A 24681-nucleotide genomic window follows, 5' to 3' on the forward strand; every position below is an offset into this window, starting at 1 on the left:
ATGAGATCATGTATGTGTAAATACTCAGAATACTGTAAATCCCATATAAACGTGAACTGTTATTCTTATATTTCACCTGGAATTTCAAAGGAGGTTTGGAGCCTGGGCTCTTTATTCCTGACCAGTTGCTGTAACCCTTTACACAAATCAGTACTTGTCTAACTTTAGCAATGCCAACATTATATCAATTTTTATCATCAAATCTTATTTATAGAATTAAGCTATCACTAATGTATATAGTACCTCTTTAGTGCTAGGATTTAATGAAGACGGTCTAATTACCACTAACCTTATCATCCATTTCACTTCCCTCCAGATATCTACTACTGTCACACTAATACAGTAAAGAGGCAATTTAATTGGTTTATTGCCCCCATACATATTAACAAGTCAGTTCTAACTGATTTGCCTTCAACAATATCTGTGAACTCACTTAACATAACCGTAATTCTTTCTCTAACTGACCTTAATTATTCCACACTGAATTTCTCTCAGCTAAGAATGAACCATTAATAACCTCTTCCTCCTATTTTCTGGTTTTCCCCAATAGGTGGGTCCTGATCTACTGCCAGACCTACTTCTTCTTTCCTGAAATCAAATGTGTTTATGAAGTATAACCATAAAGTAAGAATATCAGTTCTACAAGTTATACACAAAAGTTAATTTCATAACTCTATAATCTCACTTTACCCATGTACAAGTTTGTATTTTCTAAAGAATTTTTCCAGTTTTATTTCAAAGAAACATCATTAAACATATTCCAAATTATTGAGAGGCTACTTCTTCTGCAAGCTTCAAATTTCTTTCCTTCAGAGCAAGGAAGTTTGACATTAAAAATAAAGAAATGGCATTCTGATAATGCAGTCTTCTACCAAAATTTATCTTCTTGTGCCATAATCATTCTTTTCTGTATTGGATTTGAATGGTATTCAAATTTTCCTTAGAATTAACACACAGTACCATAAAAATTTTATTCTCTGAAATTTTGCCTCTTCGGAGATCTTTAAGTAACTTAAAAGAATTCTTCCCAAACAGAAATTCAAACAGTAAAAACTTAAATGAACTTTTGAGATTTGCAAATGTAATAATCTCTTGCAATTACTATCCTCAATAACATACATCCTTGAGATGGCCTTCAAGAATGCATTAGGTGTCCCTACCAAGCCACTGAATTGTGGGTAGTAAGTTATTTTAATATACTTAATTTCACTATCTTTCCATTGGTAGCAATTAAATCACTTCCAAGATATAAACTAAACATTTTGTTCTCGTGATCATCACTAAAATTTCAAATAAAAAATTATACTTAGGAAGTCCAGTCATATTTTGCATAAATATAGATGATTACTAGTCAATGGCACTAAGGCCATAACTTTGAATATAGGTTTTGTCTCCCTACAAATGGGTTTATAAACGTATTTACTATACCATCTCAGATCAATAAGAAACTTAGTAACAATAGTGTCCTAATTCTCTGGTCTCTAAATGGCCTACATAAAAGTAAACTGTGAACCTATTCCGACAACTGGAGCCTCTACATTCTTCAGACAATCCGTCCCACATGAGGCTGCCAAAGTACTGCTTATTCTATGAAATGTGTTAATTTTCCTGCTCAGGAAATCTAGAACTAATGATCTAAAGAATTTTAACTCTGGCTCCTCAGGGTACTTCTTAAGAAACAAAAAACATCCTAAGAAGTGGTCTACTCCTCAGTCACCTAACCTAGCAACTGGGTGTAGAACCCGGCTCCTCGCCACTAGAGGGGGGTATTTCTTCTACTGGTTTCTCCTTCCCCTAACTTGGCTTACCAGAATTTCTAGTTGAACTAGAAATAAGCCTCAAGATTGACATCCTGACCTTTATTTCCCCTTCGTATTGTATGGCCCTTTCTTATTTCAGGCTGTAATCTACCACTAAAATATCAACTTCAATCCCTGATTACTTGTGTTATTCTGTCCCATGTTATATTGCGTTGCCTTTTTACAGATTAACAAGATACACAGAGCTGATTCTAGAGACTTGGACTCTAATCAAAGAGACGTAGTTCATCAGAAAATCCAACCAAGCTTGCGTATTCTTTTTCTGAAAAAAATTTTTCTTCATTTGCCATGTTCACATCATTTGACTCACATTTATACTATGGAAAAGCTGAACAATTAGAAACAAATTCCAAAGAAGAAATTCAGTGTCTTTAAGTGACTTGCCCAAGATTTCAGGTGGCAAATAGTGACGTCATAATGAAGATTCAAGTGCCCTGACCCCTAGATGTTTCTGGTGCTACTTGTTCTATTGGACCGAGGACTGACCTACCCTTCCTTTGTGCCATACCAGCCTAGAGCAAAGAGTTGTGTGATTACTTAACTCACTACTACTTCTGACAAAGATTATATACATCTTAGAGTAGCCCCCACTGGCCATAAAGTCACAAAGTGAGATAGGAGTAGATGAGAGAGATAATGGAAATGAGAGGCTCAGGGGAGAAGGAAGAGAAGAAAATAAATCTACTAAACGATCTTGAGATCAGGTCTAAGATGCAAAACATGCAAGAACTGGGACCAAGATCCAGAGAGAAATCAAAGTAAGAATCAGGAAAAGAAAGAATGAACGACAAGCTGAAGCAGTCACACCACCAGATATCCTAACGATCTAAAAGGCTCCAAAAGAGATGGTGGGTGCTGGCTGGCTCCTTGCTGCTTTCTGTGAAGAACCCTGGTTTAAGGCAGAGCTCCTTAGAGAAGACTGAGACAAGAACTCACCTGCTAGGGGGACAGGGCAAAGCTCAAGTGGTAGAGCACGTGCTTAGCATGCACAAGGTCTTGGGTTCATTCCAAGTATCTTCTCTAAAAATAAAATAAAATAAATTACCTCCCCCCCCAAAAATAATAAAGTAAAAAAAAAAAAAGTGGCCTGTTAGAATGTGCACCTACTTTCTAAAGCCAGAAAACAGGGGAAGGAAGAGACCCAATAAAAGGAAATCTATCAAAATAAAATCAAAACCGCCTGACGTTAATCTGCTTGGGACAAAGTGAATATATCTCTCAGAATGCATTTTGGCTGCAAGCGACAAAATCCCAGATCATGCTGGCTTACACAATAAGGAACTGTATTATCTCACAGAACTGGAAGTTCGGAGGTAAGGCAGACCAAGTACAATGCAATCAGCAGTCCAGTAAGGTCATCAAGAGCACAGGTTTCTTCTACCACTCTGTTTTGCTGTCTTCTAGATCAGCTTCCTCCAAAGCTAGTTTCTCTCATTACCCCTAAGATGTCTTGAGCAGCTCCAGCCATCGTATTCAGATGTAACGTCATCAAAGGAAAAAGAGACACCATCTCTCTCTTTTACCTCTTTTTAGGGACAAGTAATCCTTTCCAAGAAGCACTTGACCCTCCTCCAGACTCCCTTCACATTGCATTGTCCAGAATAGGCTACAGGCCATTCCTAACCCTTCACTGGCAAAGAAAATGGGATTAACCATGATTGCTTAGATTTATCATCAGGGGTGGAATGAATGCTAGATAGTCAATCACCATGACCATACCATGGACAGGTTATAATGATGAGTATTATTGTGACATTGTTTTCACTTCATAACAAACCTGTGATTTATTATGCTGCTTTCAAGATCTTAACTATGAGCCATATGCTTTGCCCAAAATTCAGATAATTACTCTTTGCTCACATTCCTTACTTATCATCATAAACATTTTTATCAGTTATAAAACATTTTATTATAATTTTCTTAGTCAATACACTATTAAAAAAAACTTCAATGTAATGTTTTAGAGCAAGAGTGATAAATATATTTGTCATAGCAACTCCAATAGGTACAGCTACCTAGAATCCCATTTCAAGAAAGATCCAAATCTCAGTTTGGATCCAACGAGTAATAGCACCATGACTGACTGGTGATGTCTACCATGTACTTAGGTTTGGGCACAACACATAGCACATATTTGCCAACCCTGATTTAGGGGAAATCTCTTTAAATAATTTCCCTCCAATGATAATCTCTGCCACAATGTCTCCTTACTTTTATTTTAGTCGGGACACAATCTAATCCCTCCCCTCTCTTTACTACCCCCATCTAATTTATATAGGTATAAAAATAATATATGTCAAGAATGAACTCCAAAAATTATTTCATATATAATCAGAGTTCCACAGAGCCCCTTTTATAAATCCATGGAAAGGGCTGGCAGAATGGCATCAGTTACAAACTGCCTCACTTAAAGGAGGCAGAGGGGTCTTCGAGGCCCAGGCTAGATGTGGATCTCAGCAGGCTTGAGGGACAAAAGGAAAAAGAAAAGTGGCAGTCTGTTCCCAGTTAAGGTGGACTGGCCCACAGCTGCAGGACGAAAGGCAGAAGGGAACGAAAGCCTAATCCTGCACAGAAGTGACTAACCAATAACTAGAGAACGCTTAAATAATGGCAGAGTACAAACAGTATACACAGTGTATGTGTAGAAAATGCATTTGAAAAGACAGGAAAGACAACAGTGGTTATTCCTGGGTGAATTAATTTATGGCTTTTTTTTCCTTTTGTCCTTCTACTCCTTATCTGCATTTTTCTGAGTGTCCTGTACTGCACAAGCACTGCCTTTTTAATGATGGGAAAAAAACAATAAAGGAAACATGGTTTTATCTTATCACTCGATGTTTTGGTTGTTCCAATTTACCTCTTATTGCCTTGTAGTTAAGATCAAGCTTTCCTGGGGGGTGGGGGGGTGGGTATAGTTCAGTGGTAGAGTACATGCTTAGCATGCACAAGGTCTTGGGTTCAACCCCCAATGCCTCTATTGAATAAATAAATAAATCTAATTACCTATCCTTCCAAAATTAATAACTTTGTGACCCCATAATCCCACTCCTGGGCATATATCCAGAAGGAGCCCTACTTCAAAAAGACACCTGCACCCCAGTGTTCATAGCAGCACTATTTACAATAGCCAAGACATGGAAACAGCCTAAATGTCCATCAATAGATGACTGGATAAAGAAAATGTGGTATATTTATACAATGGAATACTACTCAGCCATAAAAACCGACAACATAACGCCATTGGCAGCAACATGGATGTTCCTGGAGAATGTCATTTTAAGTAAAGTTAGCCAGAAAGAGAAAGAAAAATACCATATGAGATCACTCATTTGTGGAATCTTAAATAAATAAATACAAAACAGAAACAGACTCATAGACATAGAATACAAACTTGTGGTTGCCAAGGGGGCAGGGGGTGGGAAGGGACAGACTGGGATTTCAAAATTTGTAGACACTGACAGGCATATATAGAATAGATAAATAAGAGTATACTGTATAGTTATACTGTGTAGCACAGGGAAATATATGCAAGATCTTGTGGTAGCTCACAGCAAAAAAAAAAAACTCTGACAATGAATATACGTACGTTCATGTATAACAGAAAAATTGTGCTCTACATTGGAATTCGACACAACGTTGTAAAATGACTATAACTCAATAAAAAAAGTTTTAAAAAAATTAGTAACTTTGGATATTCACTTTTTACCAAATCATTGTTTTAACCAGATTGTCCGGTTGACCAGTTTGTCTTCAACCAAATTATATTTGGGCAACATTGGTTTTGGCCAAAATAACTAAGTCAAATTGTTATTGGACAAAGAGTATACTACCAGCATCAGAGGAAAGTCTGAAGGCAGAGATAAGAAATACGATTCCCCAAAAAGGTTCACTAATAAAGGACAGGCGAGTCTGAAAGGGAAACATCACTGAGGCAATGGTTCAAAGTGGAAGGAAGTGTTTATCAAGGAGCTATAAAACTAGCCCAAGTCGCCTAGAAAGTGCTAGTAAGGGTATCAAGTAAATTCAGTTTCAGCTGCCTGCTTGGACACTCTTCTAAGCAGAAAAATGCTGGGTTTTCCTTAGATTCCCTAGATGAAAAAACTTACTCTGTTTGCTGGTTCAAATTGAGGATGCATGTTCCCCAAATCACCTTCCCAGTAAATAAGGTTCTGGAGCTGGTCACTGCATGACAGGGAATCCAAACCACTTTCTTGGCATATTATAGTTTCCTACTCCAAATGTATATTGTCAGACAAAGCAGAGGTGGCAGATGATACAAAGCTGCACAGAAGGAAGCAATCTGAAGCAAACTGCCTCAGGAGTAAAAGAACCAGGTAGCGGATCTCAGCTCCCAGAATACTTGGTTAGCTTGGCGAAAGAGAGCTAGAAGACATTTCTGGTTTGAACAGTCTTCTAAGCAACCTGAATATATTTAGGATTTCTTTTTAGCCTACTGTTGCTCAGTGGAAAGTCCTGGAGAGCTCTCTGAGCAGCCTGCATTCATTCAAATATTAACTGGCTGCCAGGCTGCTGTGTTGCTGAGGCAAGAAGAAGGCAAGCAGGTCAGCAGGCTACAACATCTCTGACAGTAAAGGAGGTGTTCTATAGGAAGGGAAACAGAGAATTGCCTATATATTCAGCCACAGCAAAGGAGGTGTGAAAAAATAAGGCAGATGAATCAATTTGTTTCTAATAAGAAGCAAAACAATGTAAAGACGGACTATTCACAAATAGTGATGGAGCAACTGAGTTTAGAAATTTAGAAAAAAAAGAATGTGGAAATTTGGAAAACAGAATTTGCAAAAAAATTAATTTGGACCTATTCCTCACACCGCACACCAAGAAAAATGCATGAAAAATTTAAGTGGAAAATATAAGCCATAAAAGTAGTAGTAGAAGACAACATGAGAGAATTCTTTTGCAACCTTGTAGTGGAGCAGGCTTTTCTATGGCACAAAACCCAGAAGTTATAAAAGAGAAGACCGACGAATTCAACTACATTTTAGAAAAATCTACACGCAAAAGACCACAAGCAAAGACAAACTACAAACTGAGGAAGAAATATTGCAACTCATTTTACAAAGGGCAAACCTCCATTATTATAAACGTCAGCCACAAGGTAATTTTCATACAAACCTCACCCCAAATAGGCAAAGAATATGAGACACTTCAGAGAAAAAGAAATACAAATGGCTCCTAAACATAAGAAAAATTATTCAAACTCACTCACAAAAAGAAATTTTTAAAAACTACACTAAGATAACAATTTTCACACCTTAGATTGGAAAAAAATCCTAAAATTCAACAACATTCTGCTGGCACAAATACAGGAAATCAGGTACTCCTGCATGTTTCTGGTGGGGGTAAAAATTGTACAGCCTCTATGAAGAGCAATTTGTTAGTACCTATAAAACTACTATGAGATACACCCTTTGATCAGTATTTCCACTTCTAGGAATTTACCCTATAAATATATTTGCACAACTGCGAAATGATCTACGTAACAAGAGTATTTACTACTGCATTGTTTGTAACAGCAAAAGGCTGAAAATTTCCCAAATGTCCATCAACACGGAACTGGTTAAGTAAGTGACGCTATGTCCACACAATGATGTAGAAAAGATCTCCAAGACATATTGTTAAAGTGAAATATACCTCAAATATTTTTCCACAGTTACGGAAAGAACTCCAAGCTACACTGTTAAAGTGAAAAAGACAGAATAATACGAATAAGCTTCTATTTGTATAAAAAAGGAAAGGAAAACAGAATTTATATTTGTATTGGCTTGGATACGCATTTAAAAACTCTGAAAGGGTGGAACTGAGTAGATGGGGGAAGGAAGTGGAAGGGAAACTTTTTATTTCTGAACATTTTGTTGTTTGAATCATGTGAATGCATTACCTTTCCAAAAGTTAAACCTTAAAATAGTTAATACATTAAATCATTAAATGTTTAGAAAATATAATTTGAGTACCTAGATGTTATTCTACATTTGGGCCCCTCAGTCTATGAGTGATAGACAGTAGACAAGTGACTATGCACTTGGAGGCCTTGAACTGCAAAGCAAAGTGAGGGCTACAGTAGGAAATCTGATGACTACAAATGAAGAACTCAGAAATGAACAGGTTGGTTATACAAACCCCAGGCAGAGACAGTCAAGAAAAGAAGAACACCATCTTGTGGAAGTATCATAGCAAAAGGGATACATCAAAACAAAGAGATAAACCAGAGACTAACTCTTGAGGGGTTTTGGGATCAAAAGGTGGTACAATTCCTTAGGATGCTTGAATTGGTTTAGTTCAAACACAGATGCCACAGAGTAGTGTGACTCAGGGGTACTGCCCTCAAATACACAGACGAGCTGCAACAGAGGGCAGGGCGGTGCAGAAGTAGCAGCACAGTGATATACGACAGACCTGCCCGGCTGCTCTCTTATGCCTAACCCCGAGTGAAACTCCAAGAAAAGCTAGCAAGGCCATGAGGCTGGTCAGGATTTAAAAAAAAAAAAAAAAGAATATTTTGAATAAAGTTTCTTGAAAACTTTCATTCATTCAACAAACGTTTACAGAGCACCTACTTGGTGCCAAGAACTGCACACGTGCTCAATAAATCCACCCCCCAAAATATATATGTCCAAGATAATTTAAACAAAAAGGTATTTTAAAAGATTTTGAGATAAACAAAAGCTTCTCACAAAAAAAGTTTTAAATACAAAAGTCACTAAAAAGTTAACTGACAACTATAAAATACTATGAAATTAGAGATTTCAAATTGTATCCAGATTATCCTATTGTTTTTAAAATGTGACACTAATGACTTAACGTGAATTTTAAAAGGACAACCATTTTCAGAAATTAGAAATAGTGAGTTAGTAAAATGAAAATAATGATTTAACATGTGAATTTAAAGTAAGACAATAATTTTCAGAAATTAGAAAGAATTAGGTAGCTTATTTCAACTTTACTAAACTTAAGTAGCATAAATCTTCAAAATATGAGTTTCTAGACTCATCCCTACAATTGATAAAACAGGAAACCATAACTGGAAAAGGGAGCTAATTCAGAACAGATGTGAGGGAAGAATTTTTCTAGTAGTGAACTATAAACATGAGAAATAAATACTGGAAAATGTATTATGGTAAAAAATAAGAATCAGTTACTAATTACATGATCTAAGCAGGAAACCAGATACCTAAATATGTAGAACAGGCATTTTTAAAGTAGCCCTAAATTAATGGACAAGCCATGTTTTTACTATCCAAACCCAGTCCAGATAATACATAAACCTGCAATGTGTAAAAATTCACGTATTTCCCAATGCCTATAGAGTTATCTCTTATTCATCCATAAAGATGTATCTAACTGCAAATCTAACAAGTTTGCAAATAGAATTTATTCTATTATTGCTAACATTATTTCAACTTACTTAATACCTACTTGATACTTTCCTTTTAATCTGCTTCTCAGTATTTCACTTTCTCTGTCTATTTACACTGTAAAAGGAGATGTAAAGACTTACAAGCCCACCATCACCAGTCCTTCTCTAGGAAAAAGCAAAAAAGGACAGTTCTGCGTCAGGTGGTACATTTAAGAAGAAATGATGTTTATGTCTAGCATGCAGTAAAAATCAGAAAAGAACAGGAGCAAACAATATCCATTCCAATGAAAATTTATTAATTATTGTGTAGTCAGTTTGTGACTCATCCATATTCAAATGAATGAACAAAAAACAAATCCCAAAGCTAAATATACAATGACTTTCGGACTATCTAGGTCTCTGCTTGTTGGCGCTTTATGGGCAAGACTAGACTATGATGCTGGCAGTACATTAACTCTCTCAGGCCACCAAGATCCCACTCAGTGGCTACAGTTATGTAATGTGCAGGCAAAAAACTTTAATATAATAGCACTACTAATCTAACTACTATCAGCAAGAGTGTTACAGTAAACAGAAGGGTTGCTGAGCCTCCTGACTACAGCAATCAGGTAGTGACAGGAGACCAGGCCAGAGCTAACTCGTGATTCACAGTATTTAACCAGCCTTAGAAAGCATTCAATTTTAGAACCTGAACGACCCTTGAAGATCACATAGTGAGCCCAACACTATCATTTTACAGATGATGATATTTAACTCCCCCAAAAGATTAATTAACTTTTCCAAGGTTGGGCAACTTCATGGCAGCAAAGCTAGACCCAGGCCTCTGAGAAGCAATCTAGTGCTCTCTGTAAAATACAGCATCCTCATCTTGGAGAATATGCTGAGGGAACTGAACTTGTACATATGAGGATATCATTCTTCTTTTTTTCGCCAGAGTTGGGTAATGGGAAAGGGTTATGTAGTTTTACGTGGAAAGAGAAATTTACTTCATCCATCAACTCTAGCTAAAATCCAAATCTTACTTCATAGGCATAAATAAAATCCTGAATGCATTTATCACATATGAGTAATAACTTTTCTCCCCCAAATCTTTGTGGTTTTCCAGAGCTTACCAGCAACTGGGGAAAATATGACCGAAAAATAAACTATCTTTTTTTTTTTTTTTTGGAAATTAAGCAAATCTTTTTAACTAGATTATAAGACTTATTTACTAATGAATAGAAAAAATTATTTAATGAGATTTTAAAATAACATGAGCACTTATACTATTTGGTAATATTTCCATCTCTTCTCTAAAATTTTCTGTAACATCTATTGATCTATTATTTACTTTTTGCTTGTTAAAGACTAATATTCTAATTTACATGAGCCTCTTTCTAAAACTTCTAACAAGTCATAATTCCTCAATCTCTTTGCCTATTTACTTCTGCATATACATAATGTCATAAAAATCTACTGAAATAATTTGGAAAAAATAAGACATTCAAGAATTTTTATATTTAATTGGCTATACATAGGTGCCATGGTTCTCTCAATTTTCTAAACCTTAAGAAGTTTTCCCAAACGAAGCTGATATTAACATTTCCTAACCTACAACAACCCACTCTGCATTGAGAGGAGGCAGCATAGAGAAAGTACAAGTAGAGGGGAAATGATTGTAGAATAAGAATCAAACCAAAAGACTATTCAGGAAAAAAAAAAATCATAGCACATCTTCCTACACAGATTTAACAGGTACAAACCAAGCTGCAATTTCTTTGTTTCACCATGAGGTTGTCTGGGCTTGCAGTGAGCACCCTGACAAGGTATATTCAATCAGGAGTGTCAAAAGTTGAGTAATAATAAAGAAATTAACTAATGTATGATCTCATTTCGTCCCTTCATGCCAAGAACATCCTAATCCATATAACTGGTTACTTACGCTGCTCTCTGTTCAGATTTAAATTTAGACGGGAAGGAATACATGTATGTATGCGTATGACTGAAACATCATGCTGTACACTAGAAACTGATAGAACATTGTAAACTGACTATATTTCAATTTTTAAAAAAATTAAGATGGGGAATATTGTATGGATGTTTACTATCTATGTTAAATTTAGGGGCTACAGAAATTTCAAAGATGTGTGAGGCAGTGCTTTTGAAGCTTAATAGTTTGACAGAGGAATAAGCTGTGGACACAAGAGCAGAAAAAGAAGACAGTAAAATAAGAATTTTATGAAAGACTAAAGCATAATCTGAGTTCATTTCTTGAGCTAGTTTTAGAGGAAGGGTAAGAGTTCAATAAGCAGAGAAGGGGAAGAAAGGAACGCCATAAAAAGGAAAACTATGAACAAATGTGGGAGAGTGAAAGGATGTTTGAAGAACAGTGAGAATACCAGTTTGACTAGGACAGAAAAATTCTGCAGAAATAAGGAGGTCAGGAGGAGGACCCTTTGGGGTTTTATTTTAGAGACAATGACTAGCTGCACAAGGCTTCTGAGCCTAAGAGTGATATAACAAAAGGCATATTTTAGGAATACTAATCTGGCAATGATAGAATCGATACGGAAGGGATGGTATGTAGGTAGGTCAGACAAAAACTACTACAATTGCCCAATGTTCCTGAGCCTAGTAATTTGAGTGTGTAAGTCAATGTCAGCCCAAGCTACCAAACTTTTTATACACATCTTAAATGCAGTATAGAACTTCTCTACTGATTTAGGAAAACAGACTTATAAGTCTTTTACTATTCCTTCCTGTTTTCACCTTAGGTAACAATTTCTGGCTTGGAATTCTGATTTCACCTTTCCTCATCCAATTTTTGCATTAATAAGACTCATCACCATTCTTTACATATTAGCAAAATTAACAAGATTTATATATCATTGCTTAATGAGAGAAGCATTTAAAGCAGTTTTAAATCCTATTTTGTTAAAGCAATTGCTTTATATCATACACAATAAATTTCCTCAAAATTCCGTATTTTATTTTCTGAGAGAATGAGAATTTTCTGTCTCGCAAACTACACCTACAAAACCAAAACAAAATAAAAGGTAATTATCCAGTGAATCTGTAATAGTTACTTCATAGAAAGGGCTTTTAACAGATTGGCTGCTATAAGTATCATGAAAATAGAAACTAGCTGCTTTCTTTGCTTTGGGTGTAAACTAGGCCACACATGAATGTCCCTCTTCTAGAACAAGAACCAAACCAGATTAAGTTTTCAACATTTCACAGATTAAGGTAGCCTTATTCTATTTGATTCCCCCAAAGAAGAGATTTAATTATAAAGTATTAAGTTTCATTTAATTAAAAAAGTCTTTGAAAAGGTAATTTGTATTACTGAAATAGTCGTATTACATCAGCCTAAAGAGAAAATTATGCCTGATTGTTTGTAACTCAGACTTTTGAAACAGTATAGAACAGCAGATACTAACTTGAAGAAGAGAACAGAATAATTCGTTTGGTTTGAGGTCACCTAAAGAACTGCATATGATTAGGACCCTAGGATTACGCACAGGATGGTGTCCCAGTGTGTAAGAGATCCTTGTATCTGCTTCCATAACTTTCCATTTGAGTGCAAAAATGTTGCCAATTATCAGTGTCCACTGGAACCTCTCCAACAGTCAGACCAGCTTCCTACCCAGAGGAGCACTAAGCCAGCTGATTGGCTCATCGCAATCAGACAACAGCCCTCTGCCTAAGAGCGGTCAAGGAACAAAGACTGGGACCAGATACTCAGGAAGGAAAGGATCTAAAAGAGGCAGAGGGTGGGGGGAAAAGGGACGTGAGAAGCACATAATTAACCAATACAGACGTCCAGAAAGGCACAACCACTTAGAGAGTCAAAGAGAGATATGCTTTACCTGGAGATATTCAGCCAGGGATGGAACTTTTTTTTTTTTTAATTTAGGGTGAATAAGGATACCAGTTTGAAACCGTCACCGAGAAGTCCAATGCATATGAACAAACTTAGCTAGTAGCTTTATAAGTACCTTCAGTGGGCAAGGATCTTTTATATATGAACATTAGCAAATGCAATTTACTTAAATTCACTGAAAGATGTCCTGTTTCCTAAAAACTGTACCTAATAACTGTTCCTTTCAGTGATTCCAGTTCTGCATGCGATTTCAAATTGATGGGGGGAATGGGTGGGGTGCAGAATACATGAAATTTTTACAGCATGGAAATAAAAGTATTTTTAAACCTTCTTGGGGTGAAAAGTTAGGCAAGAAGTAATACGTGGAAACTGTCAAGTGCTTCTCTGCACACCCACCCAACAGATACCATCGCAGCCGGCTAGGGGAGTCTCCCTCTTCTTGCCTGACAGCTTCACTTTCTTTGAGGTCTGGAGCTGGTGATCACACTGGCCCGTCATGGTATTTTCAGTTAACAAAGCAGTTACTCAACACGGGAAAAAGCCACAAAGGAGCAGAGCAGCTGCTGCTGCACCCGTGATGCAAGTGCAGGCTGAGCCCCGGGCCGCCACCGCCGCCTCGGCTCCTCCGTGACGTCCGGGAGGGGTATCCCCGGCTCTCAGGAAGTGGTGGCCGAGGGCGGCTCCGCCCCCACGCGACTCGGGGCTGGCGGGGCCGCAGGGTGGCAGGCTGTCCGGGCCTGCAGCCGGGCGGGGATCACCGTCCGACACACGCGCACGCCCCGTGGGCCGCGCGCCCTGGGGCCCTCCCCCGAGCCACCCTTCATGGAGGACCCTACGTCCGCGCCTCGCCCTCTGCTCCCGTCACATCCCCCGCTCCCCGCTCTTTCCCACAGCTCACACCCACTCACCCCGACCCCCAGCGCCGAGCCCAGCCCAGCGCCGCAGGTCACCAGACGGGGTCGAGCGGGGTCCAAGATGGCGACTCCGCCCCCGCCCCCTCCGCACGCCCGGCGGGGTCAGGGCGCCCCCTCACGCGGCGCGCTCGCGCCCGAGGCCCGGCTAAAAATAGCCAGGCCCGACTATATTTGGTGCGGCCGGATCCCAGCGCGGCCGCGCGCACCCCGCCCCGCCCCGCCCCGCGCGCACCCGGCCCCGCCCCGCCCCGCCCGGCGCAGCTCTGAATGGAGAAGGGGCGGGGGTGACCGAGGGGAACCTACTCTGCTATCTGCGGCGCGCGCCGGCGGCGGGCCCGGCCAACCGCCGAATTTAGTAACATCGCCTGCGTCAATCACGCGCCTCGCGTGCGTCAGCGCCGCGCGGCTCCAGGTCCTGCTACCCCCACCCCCCCAGCCGTTCAATGGCTGCAATGTAGCAGCGCCCTCCTTCCTTCTGAGACTGGATTGGAACCCGTGGCAGTGCACAGGCTCGGTTCCTGTCCGCTAGGTCAACTTTCGGAGCACCCTTCCACGGTCTTCTGCACACCACCCTGTCTCAAGTGGAAGTGGCGGCAAAGAAATTTACCCATAGAATACATATAATTTTAGTTTTGTTTTCTAATTTCTGATTGTGTGCTGTCGACAACGGAGTACTCCCCTCACTCCGCCCCCTACACACATGCAAAGACTGTGACAGGTCAAGACATTGTCGCATTTGATTCAAGCGGACCACATGGGGACCAGGTCTGTCTGTATTGTTTCACTCAAATATTTTCTCCTCCTCAAAAATTAATTTCTAAAAAGAGGTTGCTTTCACTCAGCTGCAAACTTTGGAACTAGGAGAATTTAACTCTGATAAAATTTTGATTAAGCAAGAAAATCACATTTAAATTCATCACTTGGTGGAAGAAATTGCTCTAACAGAACTACCTAGGCTTTCAGCACACCATTTCATGACAAATGTGTCCGAGGAGACTAGAGCAAATCCCCTAGGGAGGTACTGACTAATAAATCCTGTTGATTGATTTCGAAATGATTAATTTGGGAGATGGGAGGGGAGCCTCATCTACAATCACCAAAAAGTGAAAGTGCGAGCTGAGAGTTCCACTTCTGACGGGAAGGGGATGATTTGCAACAGTCAGACCCGCTCAGCTGTTCAACACGTGTGTGTTTGTTTAACACACACTAAGTAGTTACTGCTGCAGCGCGCGCGTGGATGATGGATGTGCACTTACTTGGGTTATAAGGTCCAGTTAGGAAACCCTCACCTCAAAGAAATAAAACCTTATCTTCCCGGAGCCATTGGCATCCATGTGTGAAACACGCACCCAGCGAATGATGGGAGGAGAGGGATTAGCCTAGGCGCAGAGGGCCAGAGAGATGTAAACAGCTTTAGAACTATTGCTTGGGGAAAGCGCAGCTGCACCTCAGAGAGTCTTCGGACTGGTGCCTGACTCCAGCACCGGCTGCCAGGTCACTCGGAGAAGCTGGCTGGCGGAGCCTTCCTTTTCGGAAGAGCTGTCCTCTCTCTTACCCCCTCGCCCTGGCTTCCTGCCTCGGGGCAGCCTCGGAGGAGCGCCAGCAGCACTCCTCCAACTCTACTCCACCCGAGCCTGACAGCTGGGCGGTCCCGCCTGACCCGCGGGCGGGCCGCTGCACCCTTACAGACTTGAGCCCGGGCAGGCAGCGCCGTCGCAAGGAGGGTTGGCAGCGCGGGTCCGAAAGGCCCCCAGGCGGGGACTGGCCGCGCCGCGCAGTTTCCATTGTGCTGCCCTGCGAATGGTCGGGGAACGCGTGCGCGCGCGCGCGCGCGCACACATGCACACACCCCCCTCCCTCGCACACGCGGAACCGGCTGGGCCAGGGGAGGGAGGAGGAGGGTGACGTAGCGTCCCATGGCGTCACATTGACGTCTCGCATTCCAGGCACTCTATGGAGAGGCCGCTAGGGCTCCTGTGGCATAAATGACGTGCCGAGAGAGCGAGCGAACGCGCAGCCGGGAGACCGGAGTCTCCTGCCTCCCGCCCCCCACCCCTCCAGCTCCTGCTCCTCCTCCGCTCCCCATACACAGACAAGCTCACACCCGCTCCTTCACTCGCACACACAGACACACGCGCGCACACACGCTCCGCACATACACTCCACTCTCTCCCGCGCGCTCACACCCCTCTAGTCCTGCGCCCTCGCCGGTGCAGCGCAGCGCGGCTGCCGAACGCCCCTCCTGGGCTCACTCTGCAACGCTGACAGCGCCGGTGGTGTTCGTGGAGGTGGGAACAGAGGCGGCATCCTCCCCTCTGGTCGCGGCCGGAGCCAGGACGCCGGCGGAACCCTTCGGCGGCGCTCTCCCATGAGTTGGGATCGCAGCATCCCCTGCCAGCCTCTTACTGCCTCTGGGAGCCGCTGGACTTGTACACGGCAGCCCTTCCGGGACAGCAACTGTGACTCCCCACCAGTGCAGATTTCGGGGCAGCTTTCTAGAAACTCGCTCTAAAGACGGAACCGCCACAGCACTCAAGTACGTATGAGATTTGCTCAGTTAATTGGGAGACTTGCTAAAAAGTTGGCGCGCTGGGAAGCGAAGCTTCTGAAATTGACAACTTTGACTATGGGGTTTTCCCCCCTCGCCTCCTCTCTCTGTCTTTGCTTGCGAGCGGCCAGTGGGTTCTGATCTGAAACTTTTCCCCTGTAGCGGGCCCTCGGGGATCTCTGGAGCTCGTGGGACTCCTCCCCCCACCCGAAGAGGCGAAAAGCCTCTAACAAAGAGGAGGACCGGGATTTGTGCAGTAGCAGCTCCAGCGCTGTAATTCAGGGTATTTCGGCTCTAGTTGTCATGGTAATGATGCTCTAGGCGGCGGCGGCGGCGGCAGCGGCAGGGAGTTACAGCTCCGGTGATGAACGGCAGTAATTTTCCTGCCTTTTAACTAGGATTGAAAATAGGGGCTCCGGTGGATCCAAGTTAATATACCTAATGGTGACTTCGAGCTGTTTGGAAGGAAGCTTGAGAGGGAAGGGGCTGGACGGCAGCGGCCAGAGTTTGCAGGGGCGCTCCGAGGATCTCAGGAAAGAGGGAGTAATTGTAGAAATGTGGCTTATTGTGTTGAAATGAGCCTGGGGCTCCACTGGGCACGTCTGGCTGGCATCGCCGACTTGCCCGTTTGCACTTTTCCCTTCGGAGGTAATCGGGTATAATTGCTGACCCCTGTGCCCCGACACGCGTGGCGACCGTGTCTCTCTCCTCTGGGCCTTGAATCGGTACGTTAAAGGCATGTTTTACTCAACTGACAGACTTAATTCGTGATTTTGGAGAAGTTGCTGAGTGTTTTACTCTTCGTAGAAATGAAAGTTCTTGGTGGTGAGAGGAGAGCGGTTGTGCCGAGCGCAGCCTGCGGAGACTGACTTCCAAAGGCGCCTCTCGAACCTGTTGGAAGCTTGGGGCAGTCATGAGGGAGAAAGCATTTGTCCCTTGATTCCAAATTACGTTTCTGGAGATTGTCTTTTATTTATTATGCCCACGTATCTTCCAGAGGGAAGAACTGCAAGGAGTTTGGTAATCAGAAATCTCGGGCTGTTATTCCAGAGCCCTAGGGTGCCAGGAGAGAGGTACAGGGCGCCGTTCAGTCATTTCATCGCGAATCCAATCCTGAATTTTCTTTTCCCATGATGGAGAAATATCTAACAGAACTGAGTTGGGGAAAGGAAAAGCTGCCCAACGCGGCTACTGGGCAAAAATGAATGAAGTTTGAGTTTATTCGAGTTCTCTTAGCTGAAGAAAATGCCCGTAATGTGAATATCAAGGACTCCTTAGGCCATAGCGGCTCCCACACCCGCTCCCTCACCCCGCACCCACCCACCTCCTTCTCTGGGACCGTGCGCTCGCAGAAATTCTCCCCGGCGGTTTGTCTCCTCTCCCTCGGTCTTTCTGAGAATCTCTGTCTTTCCCTTTCTGTCGGTCTCTCCTCCACTCCTCCTGCCCCCGCCCAACCTCCGCCCCCGCTCCCCAGGGTTGGAAACTCCGCGGAGGAGCCCCGGTCACAATGGTGCGTTTCACGGTTTCCTCCACACACTTCACCACGGGGAGGAGAACACGGGGGTGTTCCTTTCGTCTACCCACGAGAAAGAAAGGGGCTTTGACAGAGGTAGTTATTTCTTCCTAATTTACAACCCTGAGGCTCCGTACTCCCGGCCGCAGCGGCCGCGAGCGGGAGCGGAGCAACGTGTTTCCAGGCGCAGAGGCTTTGCCTAGGTAACCGGCCGTTTCGGGGGGCGGAGTGGGGGGAGCGGAGAGAGCCGAGGAGCGCTCGGCTTGGCTGTAGGAAATGTGGTGTGGCTCTCCTTCGCAATCGCTGGGCGCTCGAGGGGAGCCCCTTCCTTGAGGAGATGCTACCTTCGCCCACCTGAGTCAGAGGCCGATCCTTGAAGAAAGACTCCGCTTGAAAGGCCCCGGGGAAGGGAAGGAATGCGGGCACCTGGAGGAGGTAGTGGGAGGTTGCTGGAGAGTCCTTTTGAAGATGCGGGAGGGACGGGAAGCGCAAGCTACAGCCGTGGAAAGATTGACCCGTGCCTGCGCTAGGGCGAGCTCAAGCTTTCTGTAGTATCAGCTGGGGCTAGGGTGACAAGGGAATCCCCCATTTCCTGGCCTTGGAGGGCTTCCAGCACCTGGGAGCTCCGATCTCCTCTTCGTTCAGGGAAGCTCTGGGCTCAGGGGCGGCGAGAGACGAAACTTACTCGACACCTGCGACCTGCGCACCCTTGAGGTTTTTTTGGATTTTGGTCGTTTGGGGACTTCCCCCCGTCCCCTCCCAGCTTTTCGATCCCTCCCCTTAGGCTGTGAGTGGGTCCGGGCAAAGGGGGCGCTATAGGCCGGAGTTTGGGGCAGTGGGATCCTTCCCCAAGGTCCGCGGAAATGCGCTCTCAGCTACAAAGTTTCACTAAGGCTTTGCGCAGAGACTTTCGCCCCGGAGTCGCTCTTGGCGCCCTCCGGAATGTGCCCCCTCCGGGTCGCCGGATGGCTCCGAGCCTCGAAGTCGCCCACCCTCTGGGATACCGCCCGCTGGGTGCAGGGGGCCTCCCTCCGCTCGCACCACCAGCCGTAAACGCCAGCCGCCTTGTGCCTTGCTTCCGCAGCGTTTCCACTGTGCCCTTTTGTTTGCTTGACCCCTGGCCCCCGAAACTCGCGGCTAATAGAAGCGAAGCTCCATTAGCATTTAGAATGAAAAGCGCAGACTTTCTTAATTCCTCGGGGCATTCATGCATTCGTTCCGGACTTTGTGCATTTCCTATGCAACGTGTAAAATTTGTATTTGAGGGGTGGGGGCGGGTGGAGTTGGAAAATATTTTCCGCTCGTGCACACTGACCCCGAATTCGGGCGGAACTCTTTCTTCAAGTGTTCTCCATTCTTCGATTTTCCTGACTTCGCTAGCTCGGAACCAATTGTTGGGGGCAGATACGTTAATTTCTGGGCGACGACGGGCTGCGCGTTTTTTAACCTGGGTTGGGGAACCACAAAACCTCGGCGAGCGCAGCCTTGGCTCCCCCAAGGCTCTGTGATGCTTTTTTGGCTAGGGACTCCGGACACCTTAAGCACTGCTTTCTGACTCTTGTAATTCTTTGTAATTAACGTTGCATTTCTAGAGATCCCCACAACCCCCACCCCAATACGTCCAGGCCGCGGTGACCCAGCTTTGTCCTATCCCCCGATGCCCGCAGAGTCCACTGCGGAAGAGCGCAGCCCGGCAAGCCCCAGCCCTGAGACTGGACCCTCAGCGGAGCCGGGCAGCACCGCCGCTGCTTCGCCCCGCAGGACATCTCCACCTCCTCCACTCTCAGCCTCCGCTGGAGAGACCCCCAGCCCCACCATTCAGCGTGCAAGATATCCTCCAGGTAGGTCTGGCACAACCCCTTATTCCTTCCGAGCTGGGAGAGGTGGGGCGTGGAGGGGAGCCACACACCCAGCGGGCAGGTTGGTCGACTTGCCCAGCTCCAGGACAGTGAGTGACTGCTGGCCGCGAATTTCACAGCACAGGTGGCTTCCATGCACGAAGCTCTTCTGGATACCACACCCTGTTGCTACCCAGTGAAGCAGCCAGGTTAAATTAAGCGTTGTATTTCTCAAAGATATTCTTCCTGAGAAAAATGCAAATACACCAATAGATTAGGATCTTCTTATACATGTCTTTTTTCCCCCTCTCCTTTTAACGCTAATGCATTTAAGAGTTATGGGATCATTTTGAACAATACAAGAGCATTTTTGTTTGTACAAAACCCAAATCATTTGGGTGCAGACATTTGGAATGTTGAAGCTCAGAAAGAGAAAAGCATTTGAGCTGAAAACCAAGGAGTAAACTTTAGTTGGGCAAAAGAAAGGACTGCAGATTTGGCTTGTAACACCTCTTTATGCATTTGCTAAAGGGATACCAGGTGCCTGGCCTGTGTAGGCACCAAAGATATGCAGATAAATATAACTGAGTTCCAGCAAGCTCATATTCTATTTGCTGGAAACTTCAGAAGGACACAAAGAAGAGCAATAGGTAGGGATTGGCAAAGACAAATGATAGAACAGACTAATGGAGAAATTCTAAAAGTGCCGAAGAGAGAATAGATGAAACATCAGACAATGTTCTTTCTTTTAAATGACTATCCTTTCATTTCACCCCAACAACCGGAAAGCAAGATAAGTATTCCTTTAACTTCAAACTAATGAGTGTTTGTAAGGCCCTGCTTGGAAAATAAAGGCTTGAACTGGCCTCTCCTCATCACTGCTTCTTCCAACAGGCCCTCATCACCTTTTTTCAAGTCAAGATTTCATCCCATACCCGCATGACTCAATCAGATTTGGAAATGTGGGTAAGAGAAAGATGTCAAAGGAAATGTGAAGTATTCACTTTTCTATTAGTCACACTTTTTACACCGCAGACTCCAAAGAGATGTTAAGCACCTGGTTTTCCTTTTGGTTCAGAAAAACCAACCACCAGAAACTGCCCATTTTACTATTCATATTTAGCCATAAAGAAAGGGAAATAATTAGATAAATCATCCAATAGAACCAGTAATTCTTAGGGTCTTCTCATCCAGCTCAACCTCTCTGAGCAATAGTAAGCACCATGGATATCTGTTGCTTTGGGAGCTGAGAGAAACTAAATCTGTTAAGAAACTGCTTTGTTTTCTAGGAGTGCTATTTCTTCTGTTATAAGAAAACATGTAGCTAACTCACCTGTTACGATAACTGTAAACTGTTGTCATAAAGTAGCCAGTGATAAATTTTATTAGAATTGGGGAAAATATGTGTATGTAGTGTATATAGTGTATATGGCAGAGAGCAGGTTTGGTGGGTGTTTTGTTGCAGCTGCTGATCTTTTTCTTTGCAGATGGTACAAACTCCCCCGAGTCCATTTCCTGGGCCTGTGTTCCCACCTCACCACCTAGCTGGCTGAAATCATCAACAGGGGTCCAGTTTGAGCAGGCTGCTAGCCCTATTTGGAGGAGTGGGGAGGGGGTGGGAGAAAGCGACCACAACGTGTGTGGGTGGCCTCAGTTGGCACTCATAAAATATTAGAATGTCACTGGGCCAGTGAGTCCCACGTAGGACACTTTTTTTTAACTAACTCATAGGTTTATAAATTAAAGAGTGTGATTTGGGGGACCTCTAGCCTCTTTCCCCCCAAAAAACCAACAGAGCATTCACTGCATTTCTTTTAGTCCTCCCAATTTGTGGCTGAGGTCACTCCAATTAATCAATAGGGCTCAAAACAACTTTTTAAAAACACCACTGGACTTATAAGGGAAGACATCAAATTTCCCAGATCTGGTGGAGGACAGGGCAAGGGAGGGAAGGTGGGCACAGAGGCCCCCAGGAAGCCGGGTTTTGGCCCCTTTGACAATCTGTCAGAGATTCAACTTTCTTCTCAGGGAAGGAAGAGGGAAAGGAAGGAAAGAAGGGAGGGAGGAGGAGTGGGAAGGAGAATGGAGCTTTAAATCTATGCTATTAGGAGGATAGGATGCCACTTCCTCTCTGTTTCCCAAATTAGAGAGCAGTGAATCCATTACTGCCTATTAGCTAGACAGAGTGCTGACTTGCTTCTGAGACCTTTTTCCCTGTCCCTGCAGATATGCCCTGCGTGCAAGCCCAGTATAGCCCTTCGCCTCCAGGTTCCAGTTATGCAGCGCAGACGTATGGCTCGGAATACACCACGGAGATCATGAATCCTGACTACGCCAAGCTGACCATGGACCTCGGCACCACGGAGATCACGGCCACTGCTACCACGTCTCTGCCTAGCTTCAGTACCTTCATGGAGGGCTACTCGAGCAACTACGAACTCAAGCCCTCCTGCCTGTACCAAATGCAGCCATCGGGGCCGCGGCCCCTGATAAAGATGGAGGAGGGCCGCGCGCACGGCTACCACCATCACCACCATGACCACCACCACCACCACCACCATCACCAGCAGCAACAGCAGCAGCCATCCATTCCGCCCCCCTCCGGCCCGGAGGACGAGGTGCTGCCCAGCACTTCCATGTACTTCAAACAGTCCCCGCCATCCACCCCGACCACGCCGGGCTTCCCGCCGCAGGCTGGGGCGCTGTGGGACGACCCGCTGCCCTCCGCGCAGGGCTGCATCGCTCCTGGCCCGCTGCTCGACCCGCCAATGAAGGCGGTGCCCTCCGTGGCCGGCGCGCGTTTCCCGCTCTTCCACTTCAAGCCCTCACCGCCGCACCCACCTGCGCCCAGCCCGGCCGGCGGCCACCACCTCGGCTACGACCCGACGGCCGCCGCCGCGCTCAGTCTGCCGCTGGGAGCCGCCGCCGCTGCCGCCGCCGCCGCGGGCAGCCAGGCCGCAGCGCTCGAGGGCCACCCGTACGGGCTGCCGCTGGCCAAGAGGGCAGCCCCGCTGGCTTTCCCGCCGCTCGGCCTCACGGCCTCCCCCACCGCGTCCAGCCTGCTGGGCGAGAGCCCCAGCCTGCCGTCGCCGCCCAACAGGAGCTCGGCGTCCGGCGAGGGCACGTGCGCTGTGTGCGGGGACAACGCCGCCTGCCAGCACTACGGCGTGCGCACCTGCGAGGGCTGCAAGGGCTTCTTCAAGGTGAGCTCACGCCTCCTCCGGCGCCCCCTCCCCTCCGCCGCCAGCCTCCTCAACCATTCGCTCAAGTGAGCATCTAAGCGGATCCCTCCCTGTTTGAGAGGCATAATGGTTATACTGTGCGTTCCTGTAGCCTTTCCTAGCATCTTCAAACCCGCTTTCTCAGGGCTTTTTAACTTGATGTTCGTTACAGGAGACCGCCCCCGATGGACTTGAGGGGGCTGTGAACTTCCTGTCTTGGCATTACCTTATGCTCATTTTTCTGGAGGGAGCTCTCAGCAGATTCCCAAAGGGATCTGTGACCTCAGAAATGCAAACACTTCGTTGTGTTCCTCTTCTGTCCATCCAGGATATCTGAGGGATAGAGTCCGTCTGCCAGGTCTTGGATATTTGTATCTTGTTTAATCCTCATCGTCAGAGCTGGGACAGAACTCAGATTGAATTCTGGCCACCCACTAGCTATTTTTATCAACAGCGTCTTGAAGGTTGAAATTAATTATCCTTGTTTCATAGATGAGGAAATGGAGGCTCAGAGAGGTTATTCAATTGCCCCTGGACACACACTCAGTGGGTGGAATGAAGGCACGATGCCAGCTCATGTTTGCATGACCCCAAAGGGCATGCCCTCTTCACAGCTCTGAGTTGCAGTACAGACAGAGTCAACTGGTGGATGCAGTTTGGGGCAGCCCTCCTTAGAAGACAGAAGCTGGGGTCTCACCCACCCTCTCCACTTCTGTGCCACACATAGTGCCAGGTGTGGACATGCTGCAATATCTCATAGACCCAAGGGAGAATTTTACAGTGACAAGGTCTTCAGCCTTCACCTTATTTTGCCCGTGAGGAAACTGAAGCTGGAGAGGTGATTTAGTGGTACACGGGGAAAGTTCCAGGTGCCTTCTTCTGACTCTTGAGTTCAGTGCTCTTTTCACCACTCAGAGGAAAGAGAACTTGTCCTCTTGCTGCTCTACTTTCGCTCTTGACTCCCAGACATCTTCAGACACTTAATTCTGTGCCACCTTCCTCACTTCCCACTTCCCTGGCCATTATCCCAGGGATTTGCAAACCCACAATGTTCTCTCACAATAATCACCTCCTAGCCTCCTGTGCCAGGCAGGGTGGAGGGAGAGGGGAAGCTGGATGCTGATTGGGTAATGGGGATTTGTAGGCCAATAGGATGTTTCTGGGAGCAAGCTGGAATTGGAGTCTGAATACTCAGATAGGAGTCCTTCATCTGCCACCTACCAATGTTATGATGTTGGCCATGACACTTTCTTCCAGGCCTCAGTTTCCCCATCAGATGAATAAAATTTAGAGAAGGGCTGTGAGTGTTAAATAAGGTAAAATATTTATGAAAGCACTTTATAATCTTTAAAGGACTATAAAACAATAACAATAGTTCACTATAAATGCAAACTACAAAGTATTTATTAAAAAAAAAATGCATGTGTGTGCATTGGTAAACACACCAACAAGCAACAGTTATTTTTGATCTGGGGATAGGAATCATGTGAGTAAATTCTGCAGATAAATGAGAAAGTGCCTGTGGAAAGATTCTGCAATAGGTTAAGTGCCATACAGGAGGTATGCAGGATTATAATGTTTTAAATG

The 24681-nt window shown here is 44.7% G+C and overlaps 1 protein-coding gene and 1 long non-coding RNA gene across 5 annotated transcripts in view; one reads left to right on the plus strand and one right to left on the minus strand.

The window, feature by feature from the left end:
* Positions 1-14165, minus strand: part of LOC123616277 (uncharacterized) — a 469197-nt gene extending 455032 nt beyond the window's left edge. Inside the window, exon 1 of the long non-coding RNA XR_012506459.1 lies at positions 13969-14165. This is a non-coding gene — a long non-coding RNA (uncharacterized LOC123616277). The remainder of the gene's footprint in view (positions 1-13968) is intronic.
* Positions 14166-15995: 1830 nt separating this feature from the next.
* Positions 15996-24681, plus strand: part of NR4A3 (nuclear receptor subfamily 4 group A member 3) — a 39053-nt gene continuing 30367 nt past the window's right edge. Inside the window, exons 1-3 of one of the 4 annotated variants that reach the window (XM_074361900.1) lie at positions 15997-16510; positions 19628-19876; positions 22100-23076. In XM_074361900.1, the coding sequence (XP_074218001.1) occupies positions 19693-19876; positions 22100-23076 (1161 nt within the window). In that variant the 5' untranslated portion in view covers positions 15997-16510; positions 19628-19692. Of the gene's footprint in view, positions 23077-24681 lie in introns of all 4 variants that reach the window. The other 3 variants (XM_074361901.1, XM_074361902.1, XM_074361899.1) reach the window with 3 other exon arrangements.

The sequence above is a fragment of the Camelus bactrianus genome, chromosome 4 (assembly GCF_048773025.1).
Source record: "Camelus bactrianus isolate YW-2024 breed Bactrian camel chromosome 4, ASM4877302v1, whole genome shotgun sequence".
In the NCBI taxonomy this organism is placed as follows: Eukaryota; Metazoa; Chordata; class Mammalia; order Artiodactyla; family Camelidae; genus Camelus; species Camelus bactrianus.